The sequence below is a fragment of the Populus alba genome, chromosome 17, assembly GCF_005239225.2.
Source record: "Populus alba chromosome 17, ASM523922v2, whole genome shotgun sequence".
NCBI lineage: Eukaryota > Viridiplantae > Streptophyta > Magnoliopsida > Malpighiales > Salicaceae > Populus > Populus alba.
This window is the reverse complement of record NC_133300.1, coordinates 19,070,408-19,087,352: the sequence shown is the minus strand read 5'-3', so window position 1 is coordinate 19,087,352 and position 16,945 is coordinate 19,070,408. Positions and strand designations below refer to the sequence as shown.

The 16,945-nt window shown below is 35.3% G+C and overlaps 2 protein-coding genes across 3 annotated transcripts; both read left to right on the top strand.

The window, feature by feature from the left end:
- Nucleotides 1–803: 803 nt before the first annotated feature.
- Nucleotides 804–8,392, top strand: LOC118052534 (potassium channel SKOR). Of its 2 annotated transcripts, XM_035063532.2 has the most exons (13): nucleotides 821–1,477; nucleotides 2,331–2,555; nucleotides 2,767–2,830; nucleotides 2,996–3,335; nucleotides 3,910–4,205; nucleotides 4,604–4,684; nucleotides 5,223–5,321; nucleotides 5,559–5,780; nucleotides 5,948–6,136; nucleotides 6,424–6,499; nucleotides 6,575–6,869; nucleotides 7,247–7,368; nucleotides 7,974–8,392. In XM_035063532.2, exons 1-13 carry the CDS (start codon nucleotides 1,212–1,214, stop codon nucleotides 8,222–8,224), a joined length of 2,526 nt encoding a protein of 841 aa, XP_034919423.1. In that variant the 5' UTR covers nucleotides 821–1,211; the 3' UTR covers nucleotides 8,225–8,392. The 2 variants fall into 2 exon arrangements, with proteins under 2 accessions (XP_073261794.1, XP_034919423.1); XM_073405693.1 differs by lacking the exons at nucleotides 7,247–7,368; nucleotides 7,974–8,392 and having other exon boundaries at nucleotides 804–1,477; nucleotides 5,948–6,156; nucleotides 6,575–6,760.
- A 4,350-nt stretch (nucleotides 8,393–12,742) lies between these two features.
- On the top strand, nucleotides 12,743–16,359 carry LOC118052536 (PHD finger protein MALE MEIOCYTE DEATH 1). Its single transcript, XM_035063533.2, has 4 exons — nucleotides 12,743–13,324; nucleotides 13,832–14,075; nucleotides 14,168–15,690; nucleotides 15,982–16,359. Exons 1-4 carry the CDS (start codon nucleotides 13,030–13,032, stop codon nucleotides 16,023–16,025), a joined length of 2,106 nt encoding a protein of 701 aa, XP_034919424.1. The 5' UTR covers nucleotides 12,743–13,029; the 3' UTR covers nucleotides 16,026–16,359.
- Nucleotides 16,360–16,945: the final 586 nt, after the last annotated feature.

The following is a 16,945-nucleotide window of genomic DNA, read 5'->3' as shown; positions in this document are numbered from 1 at the left end:
TTGAAAATCAAAGTCAATGTATACATTGAAAATTAACACCCAGCAAAGATGAAGCCATCCGGCAAAACATTCCACAATCGGCCCGGAGTAACATGGTTTTTTTTTTTTTTTTTCCGATCCCGCAAAAAATGGGATGAGGGTGGGTTTCGTCGACAGCACATACATGTTGAACCAGACGCATTGCCATATATATATTATATATATATATATATATATATATATCATTGAATTAGATGAGGATGATGTCGTTAATTAACACAAAGCATCTTGCCTAAAAGATTAATTGTATTATCGTAGTTTAATTAATACTAGATTTCATGAATGATTTGTCATAAAACCACACGAACTAGAGACAATGTTAGTGCTGTAATAAAACTCTCTCTCGTGGATCTTTTCTCATTATTTGTTAATTATGATTCGATTCATCAAACCAAATCTTTTCTATTTATTACAAAACCCTGTCAGTACGTGTTAAGAATCATTAAATAAATAAGTGTTCTCTCTAACCTTTTTTTTTTTCTAGTTATTATAAAAAAATAAAAATAAAAATAAAATTTTAAGGTTTATAACTCAATTAGGTAAGTTCTAAATCTTACATGATAATTAATTTTAAAGTATATGAGATTAATCAAGATGCTCGTAAGATTAATTAAATACCCACATTAATTTAAAAAATAAAAAATAATAATAATAATAAAACACTCTCCTGCCCCGATTTTAGATTCAAATTTAATAAGAGAAATTAAAAATACAGGTACACCTTAATTACTTACACACACACCCTGTAGCATCTCAAAAGCCACACGATTAAACATTATCAAAAGTACAAATATTTAGATGTATGCCCTGTTTTAGCCTATAAATAGCGTAATCTCCAATACAAAAATCCATGACTCCCAAAACAAAGCAAAGGAAACTCTTCATCACCATCTTCCATAAAAGACTCAATCTTTACAACCCAATCATCATCAACAAGAATCCACTCCAAAAACTTGGTTTCAAAATCTCCAAAACCTCCATTTTCCAACGTCGTATCACTCACCATATTTCCCTCGTGATCCCTTCGAAAAAGGAGCTCGCATTTTACAGCCCTTTCCTTCTCAACTTGCACCCTTTTCCCCAACCCTCTCTCTCGAGCTCTCCTCTGTAGAAAGAGCACTGTTTATTTTTTCTTCCTGTTAAAGCCCAAGAGGGTTGCTGTGATTCATAACATGGATGGTCATGGAAATCACAGAGAGAAAAACAAGAAAGAAGAATCGGACGATGATGAAGAAGAGGAATATGAAGTGGAAGATTTGAAAGACAGGATAAAATCTTCAAGAGGGAGTCGATTTAATTTGATAGAGAATGAGTTTGGACTCGTTAATAATAATGGGCCGTCGTTGATGACAAGTTGGAGAAGAAAACTGAGTAGTGAATCGGTCATTAATGGTATTCGTTATGTCTCCTCAGGTTTCGTTATCCATCCTGATAATAGGTGCGTCATTTTCTATCCTTAATTAATATAGTATTCTATAATTAGAAATGTTTCCTTTATCCCTATGATTGTTTTTTATTAAATTTTTTTTAAAAAAAAACCTTAGCTAAAATGGACGAGATTCATTAATGCTGTGAATAAAGAGGAAATGTATAGGCTGTTATTTGCTTTCGGTTAGCCTCTTGATAGAAGTCACAAGTAAACAGGAAATAAAAATATATTTAATTGAAAAATAAAAAATAAATATATAAAATAAATCTATTTTGAGTTTTTTATACTTTACGAATATATGTTTTCCTATTACACTATCTTCTATTCTCTAATCTTAAAACAATCTATTATAGTTTAACAAATTTAATAATTATAAAAAATCATAAGGTCAATAAGTTCACTTAATTATACTGTGACGAAAGTGGCTAGCCTTAGCATTAAGTTTTATGTTAAGGTTATTTTTCTTTAACGAATGTTGATTTATGTTTAGGGTCTCATTTTTTCAAAATATGAATCTATTATTTTATTCAAAACATTTCATTTTATTTTCTTTAATTTCTTTGTTTGCATCCGGTCGAACTATTAAATTTAATCGGTCAACTAAACTGTAACTTAACTGTGGTGTCCCCAGCTCCTGCCTGGGTTTGATGTGTTGTCATGCCTCTGTTCTTTATGTATAGAAAACATAGTTGATGTATTCAGTTCTGCTGTCTTTGTTGTTTTACTGCATTTCATCCAACTATGTTAAGATATATTTCCAGTGATCAGTTGTTGGTCACAGTGATGAGCACATTGATAATTGTAAATGAAGTGCAAAATCAAAGGCACCCTTAAATGGAACACTGTGGTCAAAATAATGCAGGTGGTATCGAGCATGGACAAAATTCATTCTATTATGGGCAGTCTACTCTTCCTTCTTTACACCAATGGAGTTTGGTTTCTTCAGGGGATTACCTGAGAACCTCTTCATATTGGACATTGTTGGACAGGTTGCTTTCCTTCTTGATATCATCTTACAATTCTTCATTGCCTACAGAGACAGTCAGACGTATCGTACGGTCTATAAGCGCACTCCTATTGCTCTTCGGTCAGTTCTCTCATCTTCCATACATATTTACTGACCTACACATCGTTTCTTTGCTTGCCTTTAGGTTGAATTCTGTTCAGTGAGATTCGTCGATGTTCACTGCCTAAGTAGATACAAGCCTAGTACTCTCTCTGTTTTGGCTTGATTTGGGTCTGCTTCTCTAGCATATTTTGTTAATGTGTGTCACTTATTCTCTATCTCCTTTTTCCAGGTATTTGAAATCTCATTTTATCATTGATTTGCTTGCTTGCCTGCCTTGGGACATCATCTACAAGGTATTAGTTTCCTTAGAAGCATGATAGAACATTTTGTTGATTGCAGAATGAAACTGGTTGAAAAATAGTTTGCTGTATATCATGGATATCTGAAGGCTTGAATGTTGTAATATACTGATCGAGTCTAGGTCTCATAATCATCTTGGGATTTTTCGTTTAATACAGGCTTGTGGACGTAAAGAGGAAGTGAGGTATCTCTTATGGATTAGGCTAAGTAGGGTGCGGAAAGTAACTGATTTTTTCCAAAAGATGGAGAAGGATATACGAATAAATTACCTTTTTACAAGGATTGTAAAGCTTATAGCAGTAGAACTCTATTGCACGCACACGGCGGCCTGTATTTTTTATCATTTGGCTACTACTCTTCCATCTTCTCAAGAAGGGTATACTTGGATTGGAAGTTTGAAAATGGGTGATTATAGCTATACAAGCTTCAGGGAGATTGATATCTGGAAGCGGTACACAACATCTCTATATTTTGCCGTCATCACTATGGCAACTGTTGGTGAGTTACTTCTTTACTTTAAAGACAGCCTGAATTTTATGGTTTTCTCATTTTGTTTATATCACTATATGAATTATCAAATTGATTTGAATTACAACGTTCGCTTCCATAACAAAAAGGAGATTAATAATTAATGAGAAAAAGGTAAAGTATTGACCTATGGAATTGATGATGTTGGCTCAAATCTGCTGCATAGCTGACCCCTCAAGAGGTATTGTCCCACATTAAGGTTCATAGCCTCGTGTGTTTTGTCATGAGGAGAGAGGTGGTACTAGGAACTTATAAGCCTCGCAAACCCTTATTTCTAGCTGTTGTGGGATATTGGTATCATCAGGGGTCCAACAGCATGAATGCCATAATCATTTATGTGTCATCTGCGCGAATCTTCTTAGTTGAATTTACACTGCTTCATTTTGTACAATACTTTTATTTATGATCATCTGTAATGCATAAGGTTTCAGTTAAGTTGGTTGTGTTCTTACATCTACCATGTTTGAAGAGTCTCTCCTGCTGTATACCAAACTTCTGTTGGGGTCTAAACTACTGTCTAATAAGTCTGCTCTTTCTGCCACAGGGTATGGAGATATACATGCTGTTAACTTGAGGGAAATGATATTTGTAATGATCTTTGTCTCCTTCGACATGATTCTCGGTGCTTATTTGATCGGAAATATGACAGCATTAATAGTAAAAGGTTCGAAGACAGAAAGGTTCAGGGATAAAATGACAGATCTCATCAAATATATGAATAGAAATAGACTTGGAAAGGACATCCGAAATCAGATCAAAGGCCATGTTCGCTTACAGTATGAGAGTAGCTACACTGAGGCTTCTGCTCTGCAGGATCTCCCCATCTCTATTCGTGCAAAGGTAAAGAACACATCGAGAGATTTCTTCCTTTTCTTTTCAGTTTTTCTTTATAGTATTGGATTTCGTGGATACGAACTTTGAGCTTTAGTTAAAAAGAGGAGTATGAATAACATTGTCTCCTTTTCTAACACTACCGTTTTACAGAAGATTGGTCTCGCTTCTTAAGAGAAGCACGACTTTGTGAAGATAACATTCATTTTCTAAAGATTAGGATACTGGTTTGGTGCTGGATGAAATGTTCGAATTTGTTTTATGTGTTTCGAAAATAAGGGTTAGTTTTGACATTAAGTCATGCATGTGGATTGTTGAATCACTATGTCTGTGGTTCCTCTTCTGCGTTGTTTAGAGTTTGTCCAGAAAATTTAAGCTTATAATAATTTGTTGATTATTCTTTGCAGGTTTCCCAAACTTTGTACACAGAATATATCGAAAAGGTTCCCTTACTTAAGGGTTGCTCTGCAGAATTTATTAATCAAATTGTAAGTATTTTTTCTCTCGCATTATATTCCATTGATGATAATTGAGATTGAAGATTCAGAAAGTTCCAAATAGTGGAGCAACAATAAAATAGTAAAGCTTAAAATGCTGCTACTTGTTTCTGTGAAATCATGTATTTCATTGCCACATCAATGTTGCAAGTTAAAGGTTAAATTAAATCTTGACATCATTGATGGTCACAATCTGTACTAGGCTCGGGCTTTGTTGTACTTTCAGGAATAATCCATCTTTTTGTACCATGTTGCATGGTGATGAACATGAGAGGGGGACTTGACTTGACATGCTTTTGAAATCTTCCTCTTGTTTCTTTTGCTTCGAACAGGTCAATCCTTCTCACCAGTGCATTGCTTAGTCTACCTTGCTCATATGCAAACATTTGTTATTTCTCTTACTCTGTGCCACTAAACAACTCTCATACATTAGTCTCCACGTTGTATGTTTTGTGTTGCAACACTACTCATCCATTATAGGAGCCACACGTCTTCTGTTCTCATATTTCCATTTCTTTTGTTCTTGCAGGTCATCAGGCTTCACGAGGAGTTTTTTCTCCCTGGAGAAGTAATTATGGAGCAGGGAAATGTGGTAGATCAACTTTACTTTGTCTGTGATGGTGTGCTGGTAAGATTCTGTATCCAACTGTCACTAAGTTTCATTATATGGTATGATTCGTTAAAACTATGGGATGCTTTCATATATAGCCTCTCATTAACTGGGAATAATGCTGTAGACATGCTGTTATTTCTATGATTCGGCTATTGGATCAACTTTTGTGTTTTTGAGTGGTTTGCATAGGATACATACCTTCATGTTTTCAACACATAAGCATGATCACTTCCTGCTTTCTCCTGGGTGCAGGAAGAGGTTGGGATAGGACAGGATGGATCAGAAGAAACTGTCAAACTCTTGCCACCTAACAGCTCATTTGGAGAAATTTCTATCCTTTGCAACATCCCCCAGCCTTATACTGTTAGAGTTTGTGAATTATGTCGGCTTCTACGGATCGATAAACAATCTTTCTCAAACATACTTGAAATTTACTTTTACGATGGACGCAAAATTTTGGACAACCTTTTAGAGGTAATTCAACTCTGTCAATATGCACCTTCTTCGAACTCATATTCATGTTTTTATTTCCCTTCCATATCATTGTGAAACCAGTATCAGATTATTGATATAGGTCTATATTTGACGTAAAGGGATTATTTGCATGGTCATTAAGAGTCTAAATCACGGAAATTTGACAGGGGAAAGAATCTAATCTTCGAGATAAGCAATTGGAATCAGATATTACATTTCATATTGGAAAGCAAGAAGCTGAACTTGCTTTGAGGGTTAATAGTGCAGCTTATCATGGAGACCTTTATCAGCTGAAGGGCTTCATCCGAGCAGGAGCTGATCCCAATAGAACAGATTATGATGGAAGATCACCCTTGGTATGGGAAACGCTGATCAAGTATATGACTGCTCTCATTTTAATTCATTTCTTATCATTTTTTGTGGTCTAAATCATATAAAAAAAAAAAAAAAAAAACACCTCTAATGCTGGCACATTTCATGTGGCTTTTTACCAGAGGTGGGTGGGCTTTCATATCATATTTTGTGCCATACAACTGCAAAAGTGTGCTTGTCTTTTTTCCTTTTTAATAATTTTTTTGCTTCTAAGCTACTTTCTCCGGTACTTGAGCAAATTTATATCTGAAACTAGCATTGTTTTCAACAGCATCTTGCAGCATCTAGAGGTTATGAAGATATCACACTTTTCCTTATTCAAGAAGGAGTTGACATTAACATCAAAGGTAATTTGCTTATATTAGTGGTTTGATGTCTTACCGACGAATTTAAATTGATACTATTATATAATTCTTTTACAGATAAATTTGGAAACTCCCCCTTGTTGGAAGCTATAAAGAATGGACATGATCGAGTTGAGTCTTTACTTTTTAAACAAGGGGCTATCTTGAACATAGATGATGCTGGTAGTGTTCTGTGTAGAGCTGTTGCAAGAGGGGATTCGGATTTTCTTAAGAGAATTTTGTCCAATGGAATTGATCCAAACTCTAAAGACTACGATCATCGAACTCCACTTCATGTAGCTGCTTCAGAAGGATTATATTTGATGGCAAAGCTGCTGATAGAAGCTGGAGCTAGTGTTTTCTCAAAGGACAGGTAGACCTGATATTCATTTTGCACATCTGTCATTTCGTAACTAGACCTGCTTTTATAGCATTGATCTACTTTGAGGGTTAATATAGGCTTGTTAGTAGATGAATAAAGCAAAGGTCTGGCGTTTCCTGGAAGTAGAATGGAAAGGAAAAGAGAATTTGGAAAATTACCAAAACGAAGGATTCTTTTATTGAAGCTTTTCCTCAGATTTTTCTTTCCTCTCCCTGTCTCTCTAGGGTTCAAATAGTGGCAAACAAGGCAGTATTTAACTTACATGTTACAATCACATGGAGAGACACTTTATGTGTTATAATCAGTTTTAGAGAATGAGTGCAATGTTCTGATCACCGACCTCTTCTTTTCCTATTTCAACTCCATAGATGGGGCAACACTCCACTTGACGAGGGCCGGATGTGTGGGAGCAAGAAATTGATCAAGCTGCTAGAAGAAGCAAAATCTTCTCAGAAATTGGAATTCCATTATAGCGCCCATGAGACCACAGGTATTTCTAATACTCTGTGGACAGCTTCTATTATGCTCATAGAAACTGAAGTCTTCTTGATTCATATGACCAAAAAGCTGGCAAAATGGATTCCAAACAGATTGTTGAGAAAAGATTTATTAAATAATTAAAAAAAAAAAAAAAAGAATAATTAATATAATACTAATGTAAAGAACTGTCTGTGGGGAAAAGATTAGTTGAAAATTTTAAGAACAGTGGTCAAATTTAAGGGAGAGGGCTGTGTATGATGGCTCGGTCTGCTCAAGGCTGTCATGCTTATTTTATGTAGATGCACTGAACCAGACTTGAATTCTGAACTGGGATGAATTCTCCGATCATATCTTGATTGGGTAGTCTAAAATGTATGATATAGAACATGGTTGTTCTGCTTGAACCTTGTCTTCGTTACGGGTCCGCCACATTGGTCGAATGTAGCTGAATGAAGCAATTGTTGGTGATTGATCTAGCAACTCAAACATTTGAGATGCCTGTCACAGAGAAGAGATGGGCATCTCTCATTGTTAATGCTTGAATTTAGATGCCTAAGAACAGGATATATATTTTGTCTTAGTAAAGTTAATGACAACTGCTGTTGCCATTTGCAGAAAAAGTACTCCCAAAGAAATGTACAATTTTCCCTTTCCATCCACGGGCAGAAGAACAGAGAAGACCTGGAGTGGTGTTATGGGTCCCAAACACCATGGAAGAGCTTGTAAAAGCAGCATCAGAGCAGCTACAGTTTCCTGATGGTTCTTGTATATTGTCAGAAGATGCAGGTAAAATTCTTGATGTAAACATGATTGATGGTGGCCAGAAGTTGTATCTAACTAGTGATCAAACACATTACTTATCTTGAATGTTGTACAGTATTGTAGCCTAGTTTTGTATCATCTCTGTATCTGAGTTCTTGTTCCTGCCGCATGCGTACATTCATAGAAGTTTAATAAATGCTTCTCATATTCATTAGAATTTCAGATTCTGCAAATATGCTTCGAAGACTTCATTCTATGCGCTGAGGTTTACACTATATAACATGGCAATAGCAACATTTAAGCCCTTGGAAACTTCTTTCAACAGCAGTTGACACCAAAACTCTTTAAGAACATCACTAAAGGTGTTGTTCTGTGCCATCATTACAATTACCAGTGCTGACAGAGTTAAGAACACTATTAACAAGTAAAACAGTACAGGTCACTCATGATAAAAATAAAATAAGATCCTCTTACTGTAGTGCAAAGCTGCTAAAGCCCAAAGTGAAGAATTCTCTTATCCCATCTACCCAGAAATATTATCTTAATCAGCAGAGGAAATAAGCAGAAAAGCTCTTCTGCAAGTTTAAGTTCGTGTGGAGTACTAGGTGTTAAAATAACAAGACGACGACTTGTTCAACCAATCTGCATATTTTACATTTCACTCTAAGCACATCAAAGAAATTTATTACACGGATTCAGCTGAAATGAAGCTTTCAACTTGACTAAGTAGTATTAAACTCGATCGTGCATTGACTTTGCTACCCTCAAGTTATTTCTAGCTCTGAGCTATAAGAAAACATTAAAAAACCGGCACACAAGTGGTTGAAATATAAAGTTGGATATCACAAGGTTACATGGTCAATTGACTAGTATGGCATGCCACAATAGTAGATACTATTAAGCTATCTTCAACAAGATTCAGTAGAGATACAAAAATCTGCTATGCTCCACGGACGTGTTGAATTTGCTGGAAATGCTTCTGGGCTGCTCTGTTACTAGCAGCAGCTTGATGATCATTGACCTCATCTCTCAACAAGGCAGTATCACGAGTCACTGCTGCACTTGCTGATGTTGAGTCATAAGATCTGAAAAGGTGAAAAAGAGTTCCTACTACGCATCCCAAAAGGGGAATAGAAGAACATATTTCTATGGCTTGCCTGACATCCATAACCATAGCTTTTGTTTGCTGATCAAAATTTGGTGCCCAAAATAGCAAGAAAGAATTTTTGATCGAAATGCTCAGAAAGACTTTGGGAGAAGCTAGGATGTTGGGTTTTAGAGTGAAGGTATTGAAACATCTCCTATGTGTGTGTGTGTCTAAGCGTGGTTATCAAGTCACAAAGAGACGCAATATTCTTGCAAAAATGTCAAGCCTACAAAACTGACTAGGTGGAAACCTCAGTAAAGAGGACATAGGAATTTTCAAATTTTCCATTGGATGTAAATGTGGCAAGCTCTCCCATTTGTTACCTTTTTATCATTGCATGCTGACTACTTCATATCACGACTACTTGGACTGGCAGGTGAAAAAATAATTAACACTTAATTAAAGAAGGAAATTAGTAAGAAATCATTCTTGAGAGGAGCTTGAATACCTTTTTGACGTGGGCAAAAAAGACAGAAACCAAACATTCAAATCTAGCTTCATAAATTTATTGGCAATTTCGTGTGGTCATAACTTTATCCTTTGTTTAATTGCTTTGATTATTTTACTATGAAGTGAACGAGAATATTTCCTATAATATGATTTGCACTTTTGGCTTTTCCACATGATCTGTCACGACCCGAATCCCGGATCCATGACTGACACATAGACAAGGTTCATCTTCAAGGTTTCATACATATGCGAACCCAAACTTACATACAATCATATCCTTTAAACAACTCAATCAGAGTTTAACGCAGCAATAACAACAAACTAACTTTATAATGTAATTTCATTTGTCTTAATACAAGAGTTAATATAATTCATAGTTTTGGAGCACTAACTTGACAAAAAGGAATGTACAAATTACAACCAAAAAACAGGTTAAGAAGATTCAACAAAAATGACCTACTATCAAGCTATAAGCCTGAAAATAATAAATAATGAGAGAGTGAGTTCAACAACTCAGTGAGTAGATAACATTCAATATACACACACGAGGTAATATAACAATGAGAAATATATATACAAGTATGGCTCTAGGTTCTTATAGAAAGGCTTCTCAAATAGGCCATAACAAGAATATCATATGGTAGAACTCGTCAAAAAATCAAAATGCAATGAGCATAAGGCTCCGTACTGTGGGATGATCAGTCCACACAGGTTGGTGACTCCCCCGACCAACTAGGGTTCAGATACGATGTGCACAAAGACTAACACTACCCTGTTAACATGGGTATTCTGACTGACATACCATAGGTTCATAATCATAATCAAACAAACATATTCATATCTCAAAGCTCAACTCATGAGATCAATCAAATGAGGAGTTATCAATTCAGAAGTCAATTCAAAATATATACTAGTTCATATCAAGAATTCAGATTCAATAATTAATCATGCTTTATCATAACAAGGATAATAATCAGCATATATATTATCAAGAAGCATGATCCAATTCATATTAACAAATCAAATATTTATAATATTTCTCATGCATATGGAAAATTATTCACTCACAGCACTCAAAAGCAACAGCACTCAAAAGCAAACACCGAAGAAAATCCTACTAACATCCCGCCGGTAGAATATCAGGATTATCTGAATACAAAGGAGACATATTCAAGAATGACTCGAAAGAAAATTTAACCTATTTAATACACTTAACTAAGGGTGTATTTCGTAACCCTATATTTTTTTTGAACTAACTAGTCAATTTTCTCAAAAATTCAAAATCTAACAGTTTTCCCGAAATCTAATCCATAATAAAAAAAACTAATAAAATTGGTAATAATTCACTAAATAACCCTTAATTATACATCAAACTAATCTGAAAAAGCTAATATTACAGCTAGGGACTAATTTGGAATTTATCATATTTTTAGGGCCAAATTGTAACTTTTATCAATTGGAGAACCAAACTAAAATTTTTCATAAATCCATGAATATACTGAAATTATGACCATAATTAATCCTCAATTCTTTCCAGGATATATCATTATGCTCCAAGGACCATTCTGAATTTTACTAAATTTTGAGGGTCAAATTGTAATTTTTGTCAAATTGAAGGACCAAATTGAAAGTGTTAAATTCTCTTATCTATATAGTAATTCTGCCCATAATTCATATGTTATTCTGTTCAGAATCTCGGAATATGCTCTAGGGACCAATTTGTAATTTTCAAAGTTTGGGGACTAAACTGTAATTTTCACAAATTGAGGGACCAAATTGAATTTTCGTTATCTTCAACCTCCAATCCAGAATTTTAACAGAAACCCCACTATTCTCTCCAAATTTCTAACACAAATTCACCATTCAAACAAAATCATAACTCAAAATCATCATTTTTATCTACAATCTCTCAAATTCAACTTAATAATCAATTACCCACAACAATTAACCACCAACATTCAAATTAATTCATCAATCAAATTCAAAACACAAATTTCATAACCCTAACATTTATCAAAACTGAAATTAAAGTTCAAATAAAATATTATACACATTAAATAATCTAAATCTTACCTTTAAACTTATTTCCTTCAACTCCTTTCTATTTCCCTTCTAATTTCCCTCTTTTCTCTTCCTTTTTCTTCTCTTCTCCCGTCAGTTTTTCAATCTTAATTTCAGGTCTCTCTTTGTTTTTTTTTTTTCCTTCTATTTATATTTATTATGTTTATCTAATTACCACACTACCCCTCATTCATTTATACCTACATCCAAACCATTAAGGGCTTGATTGTCTTTTCCTACACTTTTAATTCAAAACATTACATGATCTTTGCATAGCTTTATATTTTTCAAAGTTGCATCTCGATCCAAGCTTGGTGTACATGATCACCACATATAGAATTATTTATGGTGTTTGTAATTTTGGAATAAATTTTGGCTTGCCTCCCACAATAAAGTGTTGATTATGTAATCATATTTATTGTGTTGCCTTTAACATATCATGTGTTATATTTGTAAATATATTTTGATGTTTTTGATACAGTGATATTAAAAATTTTAACATTATATTTTTAATATATTTTTAATTAAAAAATATTTTTGAAAAAACATATGATAATATTTATTTTGCTATTGAACTGTGTTTTTTTAAAAAAAATAGTTTTTTTTTTAAATTATTTTTTATATATTTTTAGATTATTTTGATATGTTGATTTTAAAATTTAATTTTAAAAAAATAAAAAATATATATTATTTTTAAACAAGAAATATTTTGAAAAACAATTTATATCATTAATTAATTAATTATTATATTTAAGTCTTTAAAAAAATAATTAATCTTAATATATCAAGTTTGGGCCCATCATGTTGTGGCCCATCTCCAAAACAATACGAGTACCAAGCAAGACACTGTTCGACATCAGATTCTCACCATCCAGCCGCCGCATCTCTAACTACCTTAACCGTCAAATTGGAATCCAACAGTCCAGATTAATCCTTAACTCATTACCCGTATCACAGCCGTCAGATCACTAACAAACGAAAACCTATAAAGTGTCCATAATACCCCTGATCCAACACTCAGAAAACCCAAACAAACAGTAAGATCTCTCTTCAACAAGAACAGTATCGTCCAAATATACATTTTTTCAAAATTTCCAGCGGGAACTAACTAACAAACTCTCCATACTGTTGAGAGAGTCCCTCTTGTATCTCTCTCAATTACTCTTTTAACAAGAGAAAACTTTAAGAACCAGAAACATTGCTGGAGCTTGAGAAAGAGGGAGAGAGGACTAAAGTGGGTTTTCATTGAAAATGTCAATACCAAATCTTGAAAATTGCAAGAAAAGGAAAAGATGGCCAAAACTCTACGATTTCAACACATTTTTTGAACCGGATTGCCCCATTAATCTTAGGGGTCCTTTCCGCGATAATATGCGGCTTTTTCTTCAACAATGTGCAGAACCTGAAGATTATAAAGTAGAGGGCATGTCCATTTGGTGTACTTTGCTTGTTATTGAAAGTAAAAACTTTGTTGTTCCACTTTACACCATTGAAGAAGATGTTAAGGAGTCAGTTAGACCCTTTTGTGATCTGTGCAGATGCAACGGTAAAGCCTGAATCTTTTGCTTTTTTTATTGTTTATGTGATTTCTGAATTGGGTTTTGGTATTTGTTCGTGAAATTGAGTTTCTTTGATTGAGTTTTGTAATGGGGTTTTGTTGCTTTTGGGTTCGGGATTTTGGGCTTTGAGAAATGTAGTGGTTTCTGTGTTAGATTTTGGAAATTTAGTTTGTGTTCTATGATGGGTTTTCTATGTTTTTGGATTCATGGCTTGAGAAAGTCGGTATCTTTTGATTAATTGGTAGGTTAATTTGGAGATTTGGATCTTAATCTTGGGATTGATGTTTTATTCCTATTCATATTCTGCTGAATTTGATTCTATGGAGCTTGAAATGGCTAATCCTGACCCGGGGTTTTCTGTATGATTAATTTCTGGTACCTTAAATTGGATTTTTTGCTATTCTTATCTGGGGTTCTTCAGTTATGGCCATTGTAGTTTCCTGGTTAAAATTCTTCTGTGTTTGATTTTAATTCATTGTCAATATGTGGTTTAGGTTGGAGTCACAATTCTGTTTCCAAAAGAAAGTATCATATGATAATACCAGTTGATAGCGAGTGGAGTCAGAAATTGGAGGATGGCGTTTGTGATCTACAGACACACCTCTTGCATGGGTTGATTCACTGTAATGGTTTTGGTCATTTACTATGCATAAATGGGAGAGAAGGGGGTTCCAAGCATCTTTGTGGCAGGGAAATCATGGATCTTTGGGATCGTATTTGTGCAAGTCTTCGAACTAGGTAATCACAATTTGCACTGAAATTCAGGTTTTTTTGTAGTTAAGCAGTGGCTTAATGGAATCTGAATTTTATAAATTTCCTTTCTTTTTTAGGAAAATCACTGTTGAGGATGTATCAAAGAAGCGGTCCATGGATCTTCGCCTTCTTTATGGGATTGCATATGGACATCCATGGTTTGGTAGATGGGGATACAAGTTTTGCCATGGAAGCTTTGGTGTGACAGAGCCCATATACTTCAGAGCAATTGAAATTCTGAGCACTATGGAACTTGAGAAGATCATTCAAGATTTCAGTGACACGAGCCTAAGCAAAAGCATAAAGCAGATAATTCACTACTACAAAGACCTGAGTCCAACCCAGCTGATCACATTCAAAGATCTTCTTCGTTTCATGCTTGCCATCAGATCCTGTCCCTGTGTACGGAAGAAACAAAGCATGACTGCCACCACCACTTCAAAGCCTCCTATCAATATTGTTCTCCGGAGAAAGCCACTCATAAAGGAGAAATGTATGAAGTACAGAAATTTTAGCTCGTTGGTTGGTACAATGGACAGCAGATGGCCTACGAGAAGACTGCAATATGCAGCTGAAGTGATTGTGGATGCATTGAAAGCAAAGAAGGAGGACAAACGCGGTCAAGAAGGAATGACTAGACAAGACGTGAGAGATGCAGCTCGAATGCACATTGGTGATACAGGCTTGCTTGATTATGTTCTGAAATCAATGAACAATGTGGTTGTTGGAAAGTATGTTGTCCAGCGGGCAGTTAACCCCAAAACAAGGATTCTGGAATACTCAATTGAGGAGTTTGGTGACGGGATCATCCCTGTCAAGTCTGAACCCGAATCTGAAACAGTTCCGGCACAACCTCTTTTGCCTGGAGCTGATGTTAATGCTGATGTGGTCTTTGTATACGAGAATGTGCTGTTTAACTACCCAGAATCAGAATTGGTTGAAGTAGCAACTCAGGCAATTCTAGACAGCAAGCATTTTGTGAAGGAGTGGCCTTTTAGGGTTGAGAATGACCAGATGTTGAGTTTCATATGCCAAGTGATGCCAACTTGGAATGATCTTGAAGCTAAATTTCACAGGAAAGCTCCTCCTGGCGAGATTATCGTGCTTCCATTGCATGCTTCTGTGCTGGAACTAAAGCAAGAAGCAGAAAGTGCATTGCGAGATACATACTGCATGCTGGAGAGGTTTGTTGTTATAGAGATAGAACACATGGAAAACCTAGATGATAAGGACTTGCTGTGTAAATTTGTGGAATCCGGTGCAGAGATTTTTGTGAAAGGGTATGGCATGGACATAAATTCTCAGTTGAGGTATGAAGGTGGGTCAGATAACTGGAAAGTAAGATGTGAATGTGGGGCTTGTGACGATGATGGGGAGAGAATGGTAGAATGTGACATTTGTGAGGTGTGGCAACACACACGCTGCAATGGAATTGATGATGCTGATACAGTACCACAATTGTTCATTTGTTCTGGATGCTGTGATTCTCTACTGCCAGGAAAAACTGAAACTCACCAGAGATTTGAGAGTTCTGATGATTTGTTGATGATTCCTCCAGCAATTGGATATGGAGCAGAGGCTGCAGAGCCTTTTTACCAAGGTACGAATCTCTCTATGGTTCTCTGAGTCTGCAATAGTTTGCTGGTATACAGAGTAGTTTGGATTACTTTTTTTCTTCCTAGTACACAACTATGGGGAAAATTAGAAAGTGGGAAGAATCCAGATTGTCAGTTTTTGGTGGTTTAATAACGAACTGGCCTGGTGCCTTTGTTTGGGTGCTTGATTAGAGTTCCAATATTTTTCAAAAAAAAGAAAGAAATAACTGCTGAAGATTTCTCAACTTATAATTAACTATTGATTGAATCAAGGTTGATATTTGTCATGTTTGCAGCTTCAATGCGCTTTGACAATGACGCTTTGGTTGATATGAGCTGAAATATCAATGAACAGTGTTGGAAGGTATATTCCAGCCAGCCTCTAGTGCCTGGAGCTGATATCCATGCTGATGTCGTTTTTTATAAATGATGATGAACTTTTCGACAACCCCAGCAACCCAGGTGATTTAGGACATCAAGGAATTCCACTGATCAATGAGTGTTAGGTAAGGACTAACATGCTTTTATATGGTCTTTTTTTATATACCTTAACCTGAGAATCACACAGCATGATTCTTGTACACAAACAACATGAAAGAGGTTTTGTACAATTTGTAAGTGGATGATACAAAATAAAATGCTAAGGATACAGAATGAGATTGGCTACGTGTTCTTTTGTGGATGACATGTGATGGCCTTCTTTTCAAATCTCTGACTCACTTACAGATTAGCATACAGATTATTTCGAACCTTAAGAATGGTTGCAACTTTTCCATGATGCAGGGAACAAGACAGATTGTCTGGTATAATTCGCATTTCTTGTCAGATGCATATTCAGGTGCAGAATATATTTACCACTCACATGTTCATCCAACAAGCTAACAAGCCCTCTCTAACTTTGAGCTTGGTTTGAGCACCTTAAACTCAATATGTTGCTATTTCAATCATAAAAGTTTCGTGCATTCCCCGATTTAGTATTGCAAATATAGTGCTGGCCAACTTAATTCCTATTGTTTTTGTTCGCTACATATTTGAACACTTTGTTTTCAAGCTTGTGCAGTTACAAGCTTCTTTTGAAATAGATACAATCCCTAGCATAACACTTAAAGAAGTAAATACAGCCCTGTCTCCCGCTTCTGTTTGGTACACATTTTCTGTCAATTGAACGAATTTATTGCTGAGAGAATGCTATTAATCAATATGCATAATTCTCGAAGCCCTAGCAGCTTCTTTGTTGCATAAATCTGTAGTTTAATAATC

Bases quoted from the DNA above. Each gene is read 5' to 3' on its own strand.
- LOC118052534 (XM_035063532.2), top strand. From the start codon at position 1,212: ATGGATGGTCATGGAAATCACAGAGAGAAAAACAAGAAAGAAGAATCG. The intron at 1,478-2,330 runs GTGCGTCATTTT...AAAATAATGCAG, and splicing joins GTTATCCATCCTGATAATAG to GTGGTATCGAGCATGGACAA. The intron at 6,870-7,246 runs GTAGACCTGATA...TCAACTCCATAG, and splicing joins AGTGTTTTCTCAAAGGACAG to ATGGGGCAACACTCCACTTG.
- LOC118052536 (XM_035063533.2), top strand. From the start codon at position 13,030: ATGTCAATACCAAATCTTGAAAATTGCAAGAAAAGGAAAAGATGGCCA. The intron at 13,325-13,831 runs GTAAAGCCTGAA...TATGTGGTTTAG, and splicing joins TGATCTGTGCAGATGCAACG to GTTGGAGTCACAATTCTGTT. The intron at 15,691-15,981 runs GTACGAATCTCT...TCATGTTTGCAG, and splicing joins TGCAGAGCCTTTTTACCAAG to CTTCAATGCGCTTTGACAAT.